The sequence below is a fragment of the Nymphalis io genome, chromosome 13, assembly GCF_905147045.1.
Source record: "Nymphalis io chromosome 13, ilAglIoxx1.1, whole genome shotgun sequence".
Lineage (NCBI taxonomy): Eukaryota > Metazoa > Arthropoda > Insecta > Lepidoptera > Nymphalidae > Nymphalis > Nymphalis io.
In genome coordinates this window covers 11,735,255-11,757,329 of record NC_065900.1, presented here as the reverse complement: position 1 = coordinate 11,757,329, position 22,075 = coordinate 11,735,255, and the positions used below count along the sequence as shown (strand labels likewise).

The following is a 22,075-nucleotide window of genomic DNA, read 5'->3' as shown; positions in this document are numbered from 1 at the left end:
GAAATCCTCTATATCACATATAAATCTTATTGATTTATTAGCAAACAAAATAAGCAGTAATATTATTGCAATTTATTTAAAAAAAAATCACGTGGTTAGGTTTTTTTATAGAATAGGTAGGCGGACCAGCATATGGGTCATCTGATGGTAAGTGGTCACCAACGCCAAGACATTGATATTGTAAGAAATGTGCCTTGTATAATATAATTACACTGGCTCAATGACCCTTCAAACTAGAACACACCTATACCAAGTACTGCTGTTTTGCGGTAGAATATTTGATGAGTGGTACCTATCTAGACAAGCTCGCACAAAGCCCAGTGTGGATAAAAATAAAACGCGACACAACAAATCAAAACAGCTTTATTTCTTGCTGGTTCGTTTTAGATTCCCATACTTGCACACTACATTAGTTATATGAAGTCTCATCGCTAGTTACACTATTAAGTATATTGTAACTGCTTTACAACTTGTTCTATATTGTATATAAAATGGAAATTTCAAGAAAAAAATATTTCGAAACATCAACTGTTTATTGCTGTATACTACCATCACAGTAGATTTATTAAATCCAGCAGCATAAACAAATTTAATTTAAAGAATTATTTACTTAGAAATATGATAAGTACAAAAGTTATATCACTTTCATATATAATTAATTTTATTGATGCACATTTACTTTATTTTATTCTAATATCAGTTCAAAATATTAATTAATACTTAATTTTAAAACTTTGTATAGTTTCAGTGACAACATCAATGTAACTTGGAACTTCAACTGAGTTATTATGTAAATGTGGTTTCACTTTTAGACTTATCATACATCAAAGGTATAGGATAGCTCGGTAGAGCTCTTAATGAGGATTTATTTTCTTATAATATTACAAAACTCCATCTAACTTTACATTTCTTTACTGAAGCCATATCATAGTGCAAAGGAGTGCAATTTGAATCTCAAATTATTTAAATTTTAAATTGAATGAAGAATTTATTTGGTAACAAATGATTTTTTCAAAATGTTTAAGCTAAACATTAGCTGGCTACATATGAAAATTGACGTGTCTACAAAAATGTTACTAAAATTATATTAATTGTAATTCGAAGTGTCCAGAATGAATAGTAAGTAAAACATATTTAACGTAACGTACCTTTAAATTGAATGAAAACAGATATATTCAAACTTATATTTCTTGAGTGTTAATATCTCATAAGCGCCATCTCTTGGTGGGTTGAGCACTGACAAATATATCTAGACATATTGTACATGTGCTTCAAAATATTAATATTACAAAGCTTGAAAAGTTGCGAAGAGAAAAATAAAGTCTAATTAAATTCAAGTAGAAGCAAAAAGAGAACATTCAACATAAAAAAATTCAGGAACCATCGACATTAAAATTTCATTTAAACGAATCACAACAACGAAGAATGTTTACATAGATCTGAGAACATCCTCGATTCTAGAATATAAAAAGCCCCTATATTACCCTATTAAATTAGCTATTATCTATAGTCAATACTAATCTATCATCAGATAAATACCGCATTATTTATTTTTTAAATCCATACAATGTTTGCGTATTCCTTCATTAATCCGTCGTATCTCCTTTGACTCAGTACCCAGTGTTGCAATTAAGAAAAAAAAAAAACATTTAACGATTCGGATAAGAATAATAGCAATAGTCAATTATCAGAGGACACGACGCATTCACGACAGTCTTGTTTTATAAATAGATAAAAGCGTGTCTTCGTGTTTTATATTTCAATAGCTGATTTTTTTTTAAGTTACTAAACTAATATTTTACTATGTATTTTGCATTTGATATAATCTATCTGCCATCATACAATGAATATAAAATAAAATAAAACAATTGAAAGCTATATATTGGCAATTGTGGCGGCAATTAAGTTCATTCATAAATTGTTTTATCTCATTGTATTATACTATTAAAAATAAAAAAGGTTTCATTCATTCATCGTATATATGCGTCAGGTAAATATGACATAAACGTTATTGGTGACAAATGTTGGTTCCAACGTGTATCATTTGATATATGGAATGTATGTGACAAATAGATTATACAATACTGTGTATTTTAATGATAACATGACAGATATTTATATTATAATACGCCTTAATTTAATATGCCTTATTAGTATTTAAAATGGTTGTAGTTAAGCATCAAGCTGTGACAACAATTGGTTTCGATTAAGAATTACCTATTAGTTTGAAAGAATTAGTTTTAGTAAGACTTGAAACAAAAAAAAAAAACTCAAAATTTAAAAGCTTAAAAAAATAAATCAACATAATATACAGATCGAGAGGATCAGGACTTGAAGTATTCTATATGTAATAATATTCTATTAATCGAAAAACAATCCGAGTAATTCCCGCAAGGACAGTCCATTGATATATAAGGTCGAATAGAGACAGTATTCCTACAATATACAGACGACGCAACATACTGTTGCAATAAATACAATTATCACGATAACCGCCCGGTAACGATGAGACATCAGCGGCACTAAGGTGGAAATTATTGCACCTACAAAACGATTGCACGTTTCTTACTTTCAATAATAGCACTTTTATTTACTCTAATAGATATTCCGTCCTTGTCTGTCTCATTTTAACGAATCATATTCTCATACTCAATTGTAAAGAGATTACCACAATGACGCCGCTCACCGTCTTAGCGTACCGGGACTTATGAAATAAAATTACCTGTTTCATTGAATATTACAAACTATATGAATGAAGCGTCACAAAATACTAACAAATTAATAAAAAAAAAAAAAACTAACGTCCGTATATTATGGAGGGACATTAATTACGTAGATCACAAAATACAAACGAGTGTTAGTAGAGAGTTGTAACCCCTCCTATAGTCTATTCCAATAACAGGAGCAAAGACAAATAAGCAACTTTTTCATTGAATTGACGCGATATCATTGGTCGAGATCTTGAATAGTCTATGATATTCACTATGGATTCGCGAAAAAGGGGGTTTTTAATGTCGGCGAAGTTTAAATTAATTACAATAGTACTATATAATAAACAAAGATATATAAATTAATAACTCTTTGTAGTGCATTTGACATATAGCAGAGCTATTGGCAAATCGCATGGATATGTAAATTTGAATTTTTGTTTATCTTTACTCCTTCGTCGATTGGAACAGGCTATAAATAAATTTTCACTATTTATAACCAGCCGAGACCCGGATTAACTTGTTAAATTGAGAACAAATTATCGATAAACTGTTAACAAAATATTTTCGTATGCAAAAATCGTTATGTATCGTCCGGCGGTGTGGACGAACTTGTTCAAAATTATGAACTAAGAAATCGATTCGATACTCAGTTGGTATTTGTATCTGTTGTTTGGAGTATTCGCCGTGTCGCTTAGTGCTGATCCATCTGAAAAGCAATTTACACCGAAATTATGTGAATATTGTATTAACGTGTACCGAGTTTAAATATAGAATGTAGCGATACCATCAGTATCATCAGTAACAGCCTGTTAATGTCACACTGCTGGGCTAAGGCCTCCTCCCCCTTTTGAGGAGAAGGTTGGATGTAGTGATACAAATTAAAATAATTTTACTTATAGCAGTTATCGTCAACCCTACAAAACGCACTGCATTTTCTGATACTTATGTAAATTCGTTACTAAGGTTTATGTATATCCCTTTAGTAGTTTTTTTTTAAAAGCAGAGATGGCCCGGTGGTTAGAACGCGTGAAACTTAAGCGATGATCGTGGGTTCAAGCCCAGGCAGCCACCAATGAATTTTCATGTGCTTAATTTGTGTTTATAATTCATCTTGTGCTTGACGGTGAAGGAAACCATCGTGAGAAAACCTGCATGTGTCAAATTACACTGAAATTCTGCCACATGTGTATTCCACCAACCCGCATTGGAGCAGCGTGGTGAAATAAGCACCAGACCGTCTCCTCAAAAAAAAAATGGAGAGGAGGTCTTAGCCCAGCAGTGGGACATTCACAGGCTGTTACTGTACTGTAAGTTATAATATGTACATATATATTATATAGGCAAATTTTGATGTTTTAATAACCATCGGCGGGATGGGGAATTACAACCTCAAATGGGTTGTTTATTTAATTTTATTAATGGATAAAACTAAAATAGCCGAATATAATGGTAAAGTTGTATATGTACAACTGACATATACAACTTTACCATTATTTTTCACAGGCTGTTACTGTAGTTGTTTTTGTTAGGCATTACAAAAAAACATCTTTACATTTCATTAGAGTAAGAAAAGTGCAATCTCAGTGTAATCGATTGTGTGAAATTGGTTTTATATTCAATAGCAGTATATGACCCACTTTTAAAAATTGAATTACAAATTCTTTTATTTATTCTACTTTCTTGTACTCGTTATGTAATTAGAATTATTGATTACCTGTTCCTGTCCGTTGGTCTCCTGAGATTTCATTACATCAGGTAGATCAGGTGGTGTAGAGTAGGGTGTCAGTTCCATTGTCTCAAATTCACCATTTTCTTTTCTGAAACAAAAGAATATTTTTATTTTTGCAATTAATAGACTTTTGACTGATTTATTTATTTGAAGAAACTATCGAATGAAGAAATAAAATAAAATTTTCCGCTTTATTTTTCTAATAATGATAATATCCAAGCGGATCCAATTATTGTGTAAGACAAAGACTTGCATTATGCATGTAATAGCGGCATTGATTAGAAACGATTCGCCATGAATATCAATAGGGAATATAAATCACTCATTTTCGATTGGCCAAAAACATATGCTCGAGGAACTTGGCATGATTTTAAATTATCGCAATTTTTTTAGAATGGGTCTTAATAAACATTAATAATATTATTTTCTCACTAAATAAAACTTTTTATTACTATTACATTATCTTTGACAATGCTTATCTACTGAAAAAGTTGTCGATTCCTGTTTGCAAGTCTGTGTTATCAACAATTTTAGAAACACATTTGTCACGTCTGAACAACATAATTGAAAGAACTTTTGAAATGAACGCACGAAATTTTATAGAAAAAAATAACTAACTAATAATATAACTGGTAATAATATTGTTATTGTAGATTTTATATCAGACAAATTCAATAGGAAGACATAAATATTAAACAAAATTTTGAATTTCAATGCAAACATTTTATATATACTGACTAGAAGGGTTAGACAAGTATGGGAACCATGTTTCCATGTAGTATATATTTTGTTGAAGAATAAACATTTTTTTTTTTTTTTATTAAAATGTTAATTCAACTCTTGATTTTACAATGAATGATGAAAATTATGTCTTCATGACCAAGTTAGGTGTGACAATAATTCTCAAAGGGGACTAAGCCAGCTGTGCAGGAGATACTTAGTGAACACATAAGTGAGAAAATATAATTGCACACTTTATTCTCTCAGATGGGATGGTCATCTAACACAACCAAAGATAAATCAGACATATGGCCATATATCTGACTTACCAGCCATATGCTTTACGTGCTTACATGCAATTACTTTTTGAACAGTGTTAAGTATATTTATATACGTTACTATCAAATTGTCTAATGAAATTTTTAGGCAAATAGGCCACCTGATTGTAACTGACCACCGCATATAGACATTGGCAACATAAGAAACATCATCTATTCTTTACAACACCAATCCCATGCAATGCCATGCAATGTAATGCCACTAACCGTGGGAACTAAGATGTCCCTTGAGCCTTGCACTGGCTCACTCTTATTCATGGCTCATTAATTTAATAAAGATTACTTTGTGGTTCTAAAAAATGTTATTCATTTTAAACAGAAAAACTATATAAAAACTGTTAATGATTTTATCAATAATTGATAAAAGTATACTGCTCTCATTAATTAAATTATACCAATAATAATGAAATCTTTTCATTTAAATTTTATTACTTTTAAATAATCATTGTTTTATCTTATCTTCTGTAAATATATCAACAGTGTACTTAGAACCGGAACTCCATTATTCATAATTAACAATATTAATGTAATATGTTGCTTTGTGTGAGATACAACAACATATATTATTGATTTATTGTCTTTGACAAATAAAATAAGGATAAAATAAATTGGATTTATCATTTTTGAAAAAACAAATCAAATGTGCCAATAATAGTATTGTACCAATCGAGTATTTTTTTCTTAAAAATATTTTTAAAATTTCTTTCGTTTATTTATAAGTTTAATCAAAATGTAATAAAAGTGTTTATCAAATTGTTATAATATTTTGTCTTTACAAAGTTTATGTTGAAATGTATTGATTATTATGTTTTAAGCAACAATTCATCAGCAGTTAATATAAATCCTTCAGCAGGGGAGACTTACTATCTCTATAATACTTTGTAAATAAATATTGTGAATTGTAAAAATTTTAAATTATACCTTAAAGCCAATCCAATCGGAGCAGGGCACTGAGCTTTAGCTGTGGCCGAAGTTAGTCCATATTCTGCGAGGGTCTTTTCATCTTCCATTAGCTGACTGTCCTTGTTGAAAAGCATCTGACTTGGGGGTGGTACTTTCAGGATACCTAAACACAATGTGGCAATATAAATTTTTATAATATATTTATATCAAACAGGTTTTATAATTGAAAACATTCCCTTCAAATTGTCTAGATCTACTGTTACCTATGACATAAGTAAATGATAAAATTGAAATTTTTATTGTCTGTGTAGGTATGTGTCCACAAAACATCAACATTTAGGATTGCCGTGCTTTGTACCAAGGCTGAGTAAGACAATTTAATAAAAGTTGCAAGACAAATTGTATATTTATTAGTGTGTTGTCTGTTTTTTACTTTAGACAGTGTCAAAGTCTATGTGTGACAATGATCTCAACCCGTCAGCCAATTAAAAATAATTCATAGAAAACAAAGAAACTATATTACTCTAAAATCTTGACACTCATAAATAGTTAATTAAATATTTTAAAATTATATTGTGATCAGTGTAAATACTAATACAATTGATTAAAAAGATACAATATAAGCAAAATTTGTGTGCATTTGCTGACATACAAGCAAATCAACAAGTCATAAAAAAAGATTGCAACATTAAATATTTCATAAATTACAAAAGTTAAGTTGATATGCTTCATATTCTCTTACTTAAAGAGAGGTAACTTATTCTCACTGGAATTGAAATACCATTAGTCTGATTAAAACAAACAAATAAGCAACATTATCATATTAGACTATCATTCTTAATTTAAGAATATTTGTTGATACTCTATTAACAAATGATGTAATTATTATATGTTAATAACAGGAATTGACCTTTTTTCTATTATTAATTACAATAATCTTTATACATTTTATTTCACACATACATTACAATAATACAATTATGAACATAAAACAATATTATAAAATAGTTTTATTATTATATGTTTAATTTTTTTCTCTTATTATATTAGATTAGGCACAAAGTGTTTATAGGTACCTACTATTCTCTTTTTAAACTCGTAAGGTATTCAAACATAAACACGATAATAATGGTGATTGTATGTTTGGTTATTGACCTCCTTAAAAGCACTTAAAAACTTTAGGTTACGAATTTTAAAAATGTAAATTTGTACCGATTAAAAAAGTTAACAATAATGTTCTTTTTCCAGTCAGGATTTGAAAAACACTGTTATATGTGCACTGATCCGTCAGACATTGTCCCGCGACTATTAATAGACTTTCCGAATATAATGAAAATCACACTCACCTTCTATCATTTTCTTCAATTCTAAAACAGTCGTAGTATCCTTCGCATCTGTGAAGATGGTCAATTTTTTTCGCCTAATCATTAAAAAGACATCCTAAAAACAAATTTTATTTGAGGTTACACATTATAACGCTTATGAATATCTAGAAAATTGAATGCATGAAAAAACTTTTAACTTATATTCAACTTAAATTAACTTCTTACCATAATGATAAAATTATTAAAAACTATAAACTATTTATTTTATTTATATAAAACGCTTCAAGGCGTACGAAGCGCAATTAAATATTGAATTGACAACTACGGACAACACAGATCACAAAAATAGAATTTTTTTCAACGATGATGACTAATCGTAATAGTGTGAAATGGTAAATGTCTCAAAATGTAGATGATAATATATAGAAAAATATCTACAAATAGTTTAGTAAATATTTATATAGAGTTTAATTTTTATAAACAAATAGCTGTGATTAATAATGTAATGAATGAAGTAAAAGTTAAAAATAAATATAATTTTGAATGCGTCCGAAACAAAGATGGTTCAAGCTGGAGTTCTTAGAAATGAACGCATTTATTGTCAAATGTCATTCGGCGTCGTAGGTGCGTTCAAATACCTTATAGATACCACCAATATTTTCTGTTCAGAGTTCAGGTATCAAAAATAAAAAAAACATCAATTTTAATGTAATTTTTTCTAAGGTGTCATCGCATTTAGATATTGTTCAATTGATGTTTGTTTTTTATTGATATAATAGGAGTGTGTTCATTTTTCTCTTTCATAATAATAAAATAACATAGCTCCTTAAATATTGAAGTTTCGATCTGGATAATATTTTGCCTTAAAGAGATGATAAATACATTATGATTTTAAATAAAAAATAATAAAGTATATATAGTTTTTTCGTTAAATCTTAATTTTTAAGGTTTTAGTCATGCGAAAAATATAAAATTAAAAATACTTCGCTAACCTATTAATAAGTTGTTTCACAATGAATTCTCAAGTCTGTGTTAATTGTTTTAATAAAAAGGCTGTTAATCAGACAGACAATCGCTTAGTGACTGAAAGTTGTGGTCATATTAAGTGTATGGACTGTTTGCTTCATGAAAAGTCTGGTTGTCTCGCCTGTTTGAGAAATGATAGTGAAGCAGAAACTATAGAATTGGAGAATGAAAATAAAGAAACAGAACTGACTACGACTTATGAAGTTCCAATAGAAACTGAAATCATTCATAAAGAAGATCAGATTGATATAGAAAATTTAAGTATAAAAAAGTTGGAATATGCACACATAAAAATAGAAATGGGTATGTATGTTATAAAGTACATCTTTCAATACGGTTAGAGACATTTATTTTCTCCAAAGATTTACATTTAAATCACTTACATAGAAAATTACAAGAAAACATTAATACTAACAACATTAAAACAAAAATAATTTATTTAAGAAAACTTTTAAAAATACACTTTTGGTTTACACAAATTGTGTCATAACATTCTTGAATTTTTTTTTTTATAAAATGTGATGTCACTTAAAAACTTTCTGTTGATAAGCCTGAATGTTCTTTTAAAGATTTTTTTTGATATGTGGAAAAGTATTGATGAATAATTTCATATTGTTTTAGATGGTGGTAAAAAGTGCTACATATGTACAGTTTGTAAGAAAAAGTTCTATGCTCGTAGTCAAGTATGTTACCATGCCTTTTGTAATGGACAAAAAAAGCCTCACCACTGTCAACAGTGTAAACAGGTATTGATGCAAATAGTTTTTAAGGTTTATATTACTTGGTGGTTGGGCTTTGTGCAAGCCTGTTTGGGTAGGCACCACCCACTCTCCTATAATAGGATTATGATTAAACTACAAACTACTACTGAACAAACTATTGTTTTTAAATTTTTTTTTTTCAAAAAATTGATATTTCTTCTTATCCAGCTGACACAACTGTATAAATGTGTTTGTGACTGATGATTTGCCTTACATTTAGTATTTAAGCTAAGTAAAATAAACATAATGCTACAATAAAAAAAACAAACATGTCTCCCCTTGCTTGTGGTACCACCCGTTAACTATTAATGTAAATTATTATATATGTATAAATGTGTTTGTGACTGATGATTTGCCTTACATTTAGTATTTAAGCTAAGTAAAATAAACATAATGCTACAATAAAAAAAACAAACATGTCTCCCCTTGCTTGTGGTACCACCCGTTAACTATTAATGTAAATTATTATATATGGTTTCAGAGTTTCGTATCACTTTCCCACTACAAGTACCACATGCGTGTACACAACCAGGAGCGCTCGTACACATGTGAAGTTTGCGGGGCTGCCTTCTATCAGATGTCCAAACTCAAGAGACATAGACTTAAACATACCAGTAAGTGATAGTATTATTACTTCTTACTTCTTAATTTATAGAATAAATGGAAGAAATTAGAAATATTCTATGATCAATGAATGAATAAATCATAAATATTCTAATTATTATACAATTATGGGAAAACATTTGTAAAATATTTTTCAAATGTAGGATCGGCATTAGTTAATCAAATCCCTAAACATTATCACAGTAATAATTCGAATAATTGTAAGCCTTCATCTAAAACAACCACGCTAACCCAACTTACACCGATTACAGAAAGCGAAGTAGCTGTGTTCATACGGAGGTTAGATTCCAATACTAGTTCAGGAATAGATGGCATATCTACTAAATCTCTTAAATATATTTCAAACTTAGTAGTTAAAGAAATTACTAGCTGTATCAATAAAAATCTCAAAGATGGAACATTTCCAGATAGTTTCAAAATTGCCAAAGTCACGCCAATATTTAAGACAGGAAGTCCATCCGATCCCAGTAATTATCGGCCCATATCGGTTCTTCCGATTCTTTAAAAAACCTATGAAAGGATTATATATAATCGCTTAGAAATATATTTAAGAAGTCAAAATTTCTTATATAATAAACAGTACGGTTTTAGACAAAAATCTAATACTCTATCCGCAACAGTAGATTTGATTACAAAAATAAAACAAAGTATTGATAACAAACAGGTATATTTATTGAACTTTTAAAAAGCTTTTGACGCTATAAGCCACAATCTGTTATTACAAAAGTTAGCGGCCATCGGTATAACAGGAGTTGCATATAATGTTTTTAAATCTTATCTCACTAAGAGTTCAGATTGTTAAAATTGGTAAAATACAAAGCAATCCTAAAAATATAACGTTTGGTATACCACAAGGATCGATACTGGGACCCCTTTTTTTAACGCTGGAAAAACGCATTACGCGTTTCCCCCAGGGGAACAGTGGGGGGTATGTGGGGCTCGCCGGTGTCCAAGGCACCGAGTGCGCCTCGAACATCGGAATACCTACTAAAAAACCAGCGGTACCCTTTCCGTCTTAACGACGAGCGCCACGGGATCGCTTTCGTATGCTACCGTGGCGCTCTGACGGCCGGCCCACCTATGCGGGCCTCCATTCTCTAGGGAGGGTTCCCAGGGGTGTGAATCCCCCCTAGTCCCGGCGGCGCCTATTGTGGCGGGGAGAGAAGGTGCGCATAGCGCCTTTTTCTTCTCCCCGGTCTTTTCCGGCGGAGCGGGTGCAGCGGCATCTTCTTCCCGCGCCCGCTCTGCAGCCTCCTTCTGTGACATCACACTATCGCAGAAAGAGCCCATCTCCAACGAGATGTACTGGGACCCCGGCTATTCCTTATATATATATAAACAACATCCAAAACATTGGATTAAAAGGTAACGTTACTCTTTACGCTGATGACACTTCTCTGTTTTATTTTGGTAACTCTATCCATACCATAATTTCAGAAGCCCAAGAAGACTTAAATAATTTAAATATCTGGTTCCGATATAACCTACTAACAATAAATTCTACTAAAACAAATGAAATAATTTTTTCAACCAAAAATAAGAAAATAACACACCACAAATCATAAATTATAAATAAAGTAGGGGAAGAAAAGTACTTAGGATTAATTTTAGAAAGCTTCTTAACTTGGAAACCACATCTTGACAAAATTAAAAGCAAATTAACATCATTAAACGGAATTATAAGAAATATTACTAGATGTCTTCCACGCCGAGTAAAGTAAACGATTTATAACTCCCTAATCAAACCACATTTAGACTCTTTAAAAGAAATCTGGGGTACAACTGCCCCAACAAACTTAGCGCAATTACAAGTTAAGCAGAACAAATTAGTAAAAACACTTTTTAATTACGTATTTTTTACATCAACTCAAAACTTAAAAAAAACAAAAAGATACAAAAATAATGAATGTCGCTCAAACTTACAATTACTTTATTTGCATACTAATCAAAAAAAAAATTTGATAAAAATATACATACAGAAATACAATTGAATAAAAAGTAACAATCACAAAGAATGAAATTAAGAAACGCTAATAACATAAAACTATCAAAACCTCGTACTATTAACTATGGGAAGAAAAATATTTTGTTTGACGGAGCAAAACGATTTAATAATTTACCAAAAAATATTAAAGAAGCAAAAAGTATGCGTCAGTTTAAGAGACTATTGAAAATACATTTAAAAAATAATATAATATAACAAAATACATAATATGAAACAAACTGAATAATAATGTAAAATTATTATTAAATAGTATAAGAAGTAGCGATGAAAAATAAATATATTTATTTAAATATAAAATTGTGTGATCGCCGCTTGGTTCGAGGCACTCTAAATATCAACTTAAAAGCCGAAAGATCGAGAATGATGAGGTCTACTCTCCGACCTACCATGCTCCAAGCTGCTCAAGGTTCCGAAAAGTTCCAAATGGAACTTCAAAATCAATTCACCGCGTTGGAAACCATAAGCAGCATTGATGAGAGAACCGACACGCTGGTCAAAATACTGCAAAACACATCCCGCAAGTGTTTTCCGCCACAGAGAAGAGACAACGCACCAAAACTCTCTGCTGAGACACTCGAGCTCATGAGAAAACGACGAGAACTACCATCGTTTTTGTCAGATAAGGCCTTAAACCGAACAATAAAAACGCTGACGCGACGCGATCTCCGACGCTCCAATACCCGTGCCATCAAGGCTGCGATTGAGCAAAATCGGGGATCGAAAGTGTTCGCTCGCAAGTTTGGGAGGCCGCGTCTGACAAAACTTAAAACTGAAAATGGTGGGGTCGTTACCTCTAGGCCTGAGATTGTCGGAGAAGTAGAGAGGTTTTATGGGCAGTTGTTCTCTTCAAGATCGGATAAACCCGTGGGAATCAGTATTGATGACCAGCGCGCCCCTCTTATGCGCCATTACTCCGAGGAGCTCCCGGTCGTTGACAAAGGAGAGATTAGGGCGGCTCTAGAACAGCTTAAAAACAACAAAGCTCCGGGAGATGACGGAATCACAACAGAGTTGCTTAAGGCAGGCGGGACTCCGGTCCTGAAAGAGCTAGCAAGCCTCTTTAATTCCGTCATCCAACATGGCAAGACCCCGGAAACGTGGAGCGGGAGTGAGGTGGTACTGTTTTTCAAGAAAGGTGATAAAACCCTCTTGAAAAACTACAGACCAATCTCCCTCCTGAGTCACGTGTATAAGCTGTTCTCAAGAGTCGTCACGAACCGTCTCGCCAGACGACTTGACGAGTTCCAGCCCCCAGAGCAAGCCGGCTTTCGATCAGGCTACAGCACCGTGGACCACATCCATACTGTTCGGCAGATTGTGCAGAAGATCGAAGAGTACAATCAGCCGCTGTGTATGGCATTTGTGGACTACGAGAAAGCCTTCGACTCCATCGAAACCTGGGCAGTGCTCGACTCATTGCAGAGATGTCATATCGATTGGAGATATATCGAGGTACTGAGATGTCTGTACAACGCCGCTACAATGACTGTCCACATCCAAGACTGTAAGACGAAGGCGATCCAACTGCGCAGAGGGGTGAGACAGGGGGATGTAATATCCCCGAAACTGTTCACCAACGCGTTGGAAGACGTTTTCAAGACGCTGGATTGGACTAGGTATGGAGTCAATGTTAACGGCGAGTACATCTCACACCTTCGATTTGCCGACGATATCGTCATCATAGCAGAGTCGCTGGAACAACTCACCGAAATGCTGCGTAGCCTAGGCGAGTCTTCCCGGTGTGTCGGTCTCGGTATGAACTTGGACAAGACCAAGGTCATGTTCAATAGGCATGTCGTGCCGGGACCGATATACGTCGAGGGGAAACCTCTCGAAGTTGTTAGTGAATATACCTACCTAGGACAGATAATACAAGTCGGTAGGAACAACTTCGAGAAGGAAGCCGATCGAAGAATTCGCTTGGGATGGGCAGCATTTGGCAACCTTCGTCAAGTCCTCAAGTCGTCTATACCGCAATGTTTGAAGACGAAAGTCTTCAACCAATGCGTCTTACCTGCCATGACATACGGTGCCGAAACGTAGACTCTAACTGCGGGACTAGTCCACAAATTCAAAGTCGCACAGCGTGCTATGGAGCGAGCTATGCTCGGAGTATCTTTGAAGGATAAGATCAGAAATGAGATTATCCGGAAAAGAACCGGAGTCACCGACATAGCTTGCAAAATTAGCAGGCTGAAGTGGCAGTGGGCTGGTCACGTATGTCGTAGGACCGATGGCCGTTGGAGCAGACGATTCCTAGAGTGGAGACCGCGAATCGGCAAGCGCAGCGTAGGGCGCCCTCCAGCCAGGTGGACCGACGACCTTAAGAAGGTGGCGGGCACCAACTGGATGCGGAAGGCGGAGGACAGGGATCTTTGGCGCACCTTGGGAGAGGCCTATGTTCAGCAGTGGACAACGATTGGCTGTTGATTGATTTGATTGATTGATTGAAATATAAAATAAAATAAATAGTAATAAATTCTCACTCACTCATACCACTTTCTTAACTGTACTTAATCCGTGTATTTGCGATAAGACCAGACTATCGACAATAATGCAAAGTTTTCACAGATACCCTCTTCGAAATTGTATTTTTCTATATATTCTTTATACATAGTGCTTTGCCGCGCCGCTTGGCAATTCTTGTAGTAATATTATGTTCTCATGTTAGTGAATGTTTTTCTTGATGAGAACACATTTATTTTCAAGTTGTTTAATTATTGTATTATTAGTATTAAAAAGTAGAACTGTTATCAACTTCTTATTTTCTGCATTTCTTAGTTAAGCGTTAAACAATAAACTTATTAAATCTTGCACACAATAAAATTCGTCTACACTTATTGTATATAACATACAAATACTTTTACTTTCTTACTTAATATATATTATATTTTTGCAGAAGAAAAGAACTATCCGTGCAACGAATGCAGTAAAGCGTTCAACAATCACTCATCACTCCGCAAGCATATGTTGACGCACACGCAGGAGCGGCCCTACATCTGCGCCACGTGCGGCCGGCGCTTCCGAGACGGCTCCAACTATAAGAAACATGTTGATAAGCACAGTGAGTTTGCTTAGTCATTTATTATTATTGAAATAAAAAAAATATATGTATCTACATTATTTTCTAAATTAATTTTCAGTTTAGTTTCAACAAGCTCAGGCATGAGACTATTGTTAATTAATAAGAAAATAAGCAAAGGATTATAGTTATTATAATTTAGAAATTATAGTTATTATAAATATTTTATCATTTTTAAAATGCGAGAATGTGTTCAGAGAAACGATGCACCACGTGCGGTGAGGAGTTGCGCGAGGAGGCCGGGGCAGAGCACCGCTGCCGCGTGGGGGGCGCGGGTTTGCGCGCGCACGCCTGTCCGCGCTGCCGGAAGGCCTTCCACTCGCGCAAGGACATGCGCAGGCATGCTGCCATACACTCAGGTGAGCCTGGCCAACGTCAAAATCTTTATTAAATACACTAGTAAAACACATTATGAACAGTATAATTTATAAAAAAATAACAATATAAGTCTGGTGCCGACTTAGTTTACAATAAAATTAATATGTTCAATTTTTTACTCGAAGTGGCTTAGAGGCGATCATTTCTATTCTAGTGTGTTATTATGAAATAAGTTGTTAGTTATGTAATATCGCTTAGCTAACATATTTCTGCAATGTGTTTTTTTATTTAAAAACATTGGATATTTTGAACCTTTTCTCGGATCCTTTCCAGGTGACGAATTGTGTGAATAGTCTTTGTGTCAATGAGGTGTATTTGATCTTTGAAGAAAATTATCTTGATTTCAGTCATATTTTTTGGTCTGTCTTTATAAAATAAATATATTTAGGTTAAAACACTTGTTTGTATTCTAATCTAATTTAAATTTTTTGTTTAATATAAAAAAATGCCTCCATTTTCAGATTCGAAGCCCTTCAGATGTAAAGCTTGCCCAGAAGAACGTCGCTTCAGACGAAAAGACAACCTGGAGCGTCACATTCGCAACGCGCACCCCGACTGTGCGCCCTCCGCCGCGCTGGAGTGCGATCTGGGCGCGCTGCAGAGCGTCGCCCGCCACGCCCTCGCCGCAGACGACGGAGAGCCGCCCGACCCCACCCCCGCCCGCCTCTCCCTTGCGTCACCCGACCCCTGCTACGATCGGACGGAGAAGATCAGACTTGAAATCCTCAATCCTCTACCGCCGCTACCGCAGGAGATCATTCGCCAGCACATAGACGTAGCTGACCCGCTGGAAGCGAAAGTGATAAATTGTACCGAAAGTGCGGTCGACAAAAAGTCCATAATCGAAGCGAATAACGCTCGTGAAAGTGTCATCGTAGAAAAACGGAACACGGACGGTGATAAGAAAGTGGAAAAGATGAGCCCAGAGAATGAGTATGTACACAAGATCCGTAAGGCAATAATTCCTCTGCCTCCAATAGATCAGGAGAAGTTCCGCAGCGTTCAAAGGGGATTGATGCCGCCCAGCGAGACCACTGCCCCATCTATAAGAAATATGGAAATTTATAAGAAGATTTTGTATGAGAAAATAGAAAAAGATACGACTGAGGTTATACAGAATCCGAAAATGCATTGGAGGAGAAAGATGGAGCAAGATATTAATTAGTATGTATTACTTCTATTATTAAAAAAATGGGCATATTTATTACCGTAATTTATTTATTATATATTTTTTTTATAGAATAGGAAGGCGGACGAACATATGGGCCACCTGATGGTAAGTGGTCACCAACGCCCATAGACATTGGCATTGTAAGGACTGTTAACCACTTACATCACCAATGCGCCACCAACCTTGGGAACTAAGATGTTATGTCCCTTGTGCCTGTAATTACACTGGCTCACTTACCCTTCAAACCGGAACACAACAATACCAAATACTGCTGTTTTGCGGTAGAATATCTGATGAGTGGGTGGTACCTACCCAGACGATGCACAAAGCTCTACCAATAGTAAAATATATGTAGAATTAAAGCTTCCTTCATACTAAATTTCATCAAATTCGATTCAGTGATTTTGCCGCGAAACCGTAACATACAAACTTACTTTCGTAAGCGTAACAAATTTTTTTTATTATATCTTTTATAAGCATCTGCCGCCATCGAGAAAATTCCGCTTACCCCAAAGGTTACCTCGCATAGAAAGCCTAAATGGTTTTCGCTAAAGGTTTTACCGTTAAAATACAATAATGTCGATTTTTGTGAGGTAATAATAATGTTTAATTTCAGGTGTGAAATGTAAAGGCTGATAATGGATGGCGAAGCGATCCGTACTGGTAATGTTTAGTAATCTTAAAAATTAACGTAAAATTTATAAATATTTTTATCAAAGTTATCGTGGAAAATGAACGCTGTCTTAGAAAGGAGACATCAATAACAGGGATAAGATATACACGTAGCTCATTATATGTTACAATAAAAATAATAGAGCTGTATCTTAAAGATGTTTGAAAACGCAGAAATCAACATCAATAATACGTACATAGAAATTTTGATCAACGTCCGGTTACTGATTTCTGAACTGAATTACTGAATACCGAAGTCAGATTTACTAATTTGACCGTAATGTGATTCGTCTTTGGTCGGAAGCAGCCAATGCCATTATAGACGACCAATGAGACTTCAGAATTCAGTTCATTAACTGGACGTAAGTATTTTAAAGGATAGCTCATTTTAGTGACTTAATCAGAAACAAAACAATTGTAGTTCAGTGTAACGCGCACGTAGCGTTACGCATAGATCGTGTATACGGAACACGAGCGTCACGTGAGCTCATATGCCACGGAATTGTGAATTATTAAATTATTCCTATACCCTATTCTAATGGAAGGAGTAAAGATAAATAAAGCTCGCATTTCATGTGATTTGCTAATAGCTCTTCTGCTATATTAGGCACTACAAACCACTTTAATTATAATAGACCAATGCGTCAATTCGACGTCAAAGTTGATTATTTGTCTTTAGTCTTCGAATGTAACCGAGTTGCTAGATAATATTTGAGCATGCATATGCTTGAATTGTGACGTACGTAAGCATCGAATAATAATGAGCAATATTTATGTAAATGTTTCTGGATGGCGGTCGTAAACTCTTCTATATTGACTGCATACTTATATATTATGAGGTATAAAATAATTTATTCAATTTGTAAGTAAAAGCTCACTGTTTTAAAAATACTAAGAAATATTTATGAAACTGAGGCCGATTTTAAAACTAATTTGTCGGACTAGAAATATTACTATTGGTCGATTAGTGAATGCGTTCTTGACGGGTCCGTGATGAATGGACGATGTAACTTTGAATAAGCGAAATTAACGATAAAAACATGTTCATTGTTTAATCGATCTACTAACGAATAAAATAATTACGTCAACTACCTTACAATAAATAATATTGGTCTAAATTTAATTTTAAATAAATTAGGGAAATACTTTTTAAATCCATACAGCGCTGCTGTCATGTTATGTCAACTGTCATTTTATGTAGTTACGACGAACTGACAGATGTCAGGAACGCATTCTCTCTTTCTTCGGCCGTAAAGTCCGGTTGGGGAAAGAGATAGTTATATTTTTATTATGTCAAATTATTTAAGTGATTGTATACAATAGAGTCGGACACCTATGTATTTTATTTGGTATAAAACGACTGCATTACTTAATCTATATGTATGTAATAAACTACCGCGTAAATATACTTTATAAGGTAAGAGATAAACACATTAAGAACAATAATTAATGTATCTTATATATAATATTATGTTTTAGTGATGGATTTTTGCAGGCGCGCTCAGGGCGGGTCCAACCAACTCATAATTTATTATACAGCTAAACATTAATTCTTTGTATTGTTATGTTCCGTTTTAAAGTGTAAACGAGCCAGTGTATAGGCACAATGGAATATTCTATCTTGGTATATACCATGATTGGCGGCATATTGACATTGTTAGAAGTGGTATTCTTCTAGTTTGTCTGTATGCAAAGGAGCAGAGATTTCATCGTGACTTGACTTGGTTCTGTAGGTGTGTTCTAATCTCTCGTTACAAAATATCCTAATTTAAAGTTTGCATTTTTTTTCATATATATAAAATATTTTTAAATGATTTGTAAAGACTAGGTAAATAAGCATATCTTTTCGATGTTAAAACAAGGAACGAATAACGAATGTTGTGAATGATAATATTAAGAGATGATATTCAATTTTGGTTATAATTATCTTATTCTTGTTTAAAATTACTAGAAAAAATATCTAAGGGTGATTGCGATACGTGCCTCTAAGTCATTGAATTGAAGCTAGATTATGGTATAAAATGTTTTGATACTTGATTAAGTAAGTTTACTTAGTTATTAAGTGCGTCCAAGACGCTCACACTAGTGATAAAGTAAAATTATTCCTTTACTGTCATTTGAGTGATATTTAAAAACGTTATTAAGTTTTTGTTTTTCATCCGGCTCGAAGGACCGAAATTAAATTGATCTCAAAGTTAAATATATCGATGAAATTATAAGAAATCAATTAGAAAATACTACTTAAATAATGTTTTTAAATACTAACGTTATTACTTACTGTGAATTTAAATTGGCTATTTTAGTTTAGAGGTATATTGTCGTTACAATGTTGAACGCTTTATTTATATTATTATGGTATCTAAAAAGTTTATTAATAGACCCGATATTCCGAATAAAACTTTAGTTGAAGTGTTTGAAAGTATATTAAGCTTGATATTGTGACCTCAAAATATCTCTGATGTTGAAAAACTTTACCAATACGATGTTACCATAGCGTATTAGCAATTTTATATATTGGCAATGATTTTAAGACTGCAATTGAAATAATATTGTACTATAAAATGTGATTTTTTGATAATATGAGCTTTGGTCTGCCAAAAATTTGTGATAAATTTTAAATGTTAAACCAACCAACCAACCAATGTAAGTTAAACCAACTTACAAACACATGCAGCTATAGCACATTGCATGTTTTTTTCACTTGAAGTTTAACCACGATCAGAAATAATTGCTAATTATGATTGTGATAACTACCTTGTGATACTGTCGGTTAAACACACATCTACATTTCGAATGTGTGTGAGTTGTACCTTAATGAGTCATCACTCAATTTCTCCAACTTTAGAATATATATATATATAATACAATCCACCCCAAAGTTTTTTCTGCTTAATTTCTTAGACGGGCATATATTTAGCATTCGTCAGTTTTATGTGGGTAGTACAGAGACAGTAGGTTTTATAAAGACTGGCAGACACGTGTGTGTTTGTGTGCGAGAGGGCGGAGTTGTGTCTTTGTTAAGCGTTGTTATTCTTGATCACCGTGATTTACTATCTTTACTGATAAATATTAGTTTTGTATGCCTTTTTTTTTTTCTTAACCTTAATGATCTGATTATCTGTTGTTAAGGAATCTGTAATGTGCAATAGCTCCTAGTGCATAGCGTCGACTGATCTTGATCTCTACTATACATTGATCTCAAACAATAGTTTTTTATATAAGACCTACTTACTAAGCGATGATCATATACGGGAGTGTTATTATATTTTTACATCACACAAGTTTTCTTAATAATCTGTATTTGACATTGCATTTACAATCAGTCATACGATAAAACTAAATGTAACGTAATGTAACCTAACTATTAACTTTTTATTTTGTTATTATTGATTTTGTGTACTATTCAATTTATACGGAAAATATTTGTAAAAATCTGTACGCAAGTTTTTTATACAAATAAATAATTTTTGAGAAAATTAATAAGTTTCATTTGAAGACTACAAACGTTATGACACTATAGCATCATTCTTTTGACCTTATTCCTTATTAGTGTTTAAACTTTATGAAAACATTTTTGAACAGAGTGGTCGGCTTGATTCCTCAAATCTCCTTAGAAACGTTTCTCCTTGTGGAATGGTGCTGGGTCGCCGGCTCAAGTCGTTTTGTTGGATAGTTAAATGGTGAGAAATGGTTTGGCTTTAATCTAGCGCGAACGACAAGGCACCTGTGACGTCAATATCTTTTTACAATTTGAGAAGTGTTACCAATCTTCATAATAAACGTAACAATTGGGCGCTCGCCAATTTCTCTAACCGCTCCATATGATGAGCACAGGGACGAATTTGTTTATTTTTTTACTAAATCAATTAAGTATAAAGACGAAAGTCTTCAACCAATGCGTCTTACCTGCCATGACATACGGTGCCGAAACGTGGACACTAACTGCGAGACTAGTCCACAAATTCAAAGTCGCTCAGCGTGCTATGGAGCGAGCTATGCTCGGAGTATCTTTGAAGGATAAGATCAGAAATGAGATTATCCGGAAAAGAACCGGAGTCACCGACATAGCTTGCAAAATTAGCAGGCTGAAGTGGCAGTGGGCTGGTCACGTATGTCGTAGGACCGATGGCCGTTGGAGCAGACGAGTCCTAGAGTGGAGACCGCGAATCGGCAAGCGCAGCGCCCTCCAGCCAGGTGGACCGACGACCTTAAGAAGGTGGCGGGCACCAACTGGATGCGGAAGGCGGAGAACAGGGAGCTTTGGCGCACCTTGGGAGAGGCCTATGTTCAGCAGTGGACAACGATTGGCTGTTGATGATGATAAATAATTTAAAAAAGGAGGTATTTATAATCTATCGTAGATTGCAAGCGTACATTTAAATCTATAAATCTACTCAATAATAAAGCATTACAAACCGTGTGTCTGTTCATTGAATAAATTAATGAATAAATGACTTTATGCGATAGAAAAGAGTAATAATAGAACACAATAAAATATTTAAAATATTATACATACAAATCTCCGAAACTGTGTCTGTATTCTTTGTTTCATAAAATCGGATGACAGTGAAAATATTTATAGTCATTTAATGTTAGGTAATTTTTAATTCGCTGCTCGCCTGTTTCACGT

At 33.7% G+C, this 22,075-nt stretch overlaps 2 protein-coding genes across 3 annotated transcripts; one reads left to right on the top strand and one right to left on the bottom strand.

Moving 5' to 3' along the window:
- Positions 1–347: 347 nt before the first annotated feature.
- On the bottom strand, positions 348–8,058 carry LOC126772921 (elongin-B). Its single transcript, XM_050493522.1, has 5 exons — positions 7,952–8,058; positions 7,748–7,841; positions 6,420–6,564; positions 4,426–4,528; positions 348–3,417 (listed from the first exon to the last, which is right to left on the bottom strand). Exons 1-5 carry the CDS (start codon positions 7,952–7,954, stop codon positions 3,403–3,405), a joined length of 360 nt encoding a protein of 119 aa, XP_050349479.1. The 5' UTR covers positions 7,955–8,058; the 3' UTR covers positions 348–3,402.
- Positions 8,059–8,358: 300 nt separating this feature from the next.
- LOC126772936 (zinc finger protein 81) lies at positions 8,359–20,915 on the top strand. 2 transcript variants are annotated; one of them, XM_050493544.1, is made up of 8 exons: positions 8,359–8,402; positions 8,647–9,055; positions 9,374–9,498; positions 9,995–10,127; positions 15,042–15,206; positions 15,422–15,583; positions 16,064–16,766; positions 17,390–20,915. In XM_050493544.1, coding segments are annotated over exons 2-8 (1,605 nt in total). In that variant the 5' UTR covers positions 8,359–8,402; positions 8,647–8,739; the 3' UTR covers positions 17,391–20,915. The 2 variants fall into 2 exon arrangements, with proteins under 2 accessions (XP_050349501.1, XP_050349502.1); XM_050493545.1 differs by lacking the exon at positions 17,390–20,915 and having other exon boundaries at positions 16,064–16,767.
- Positions 20,916–22,075: the final 1,160 nt, after the last annotated feature.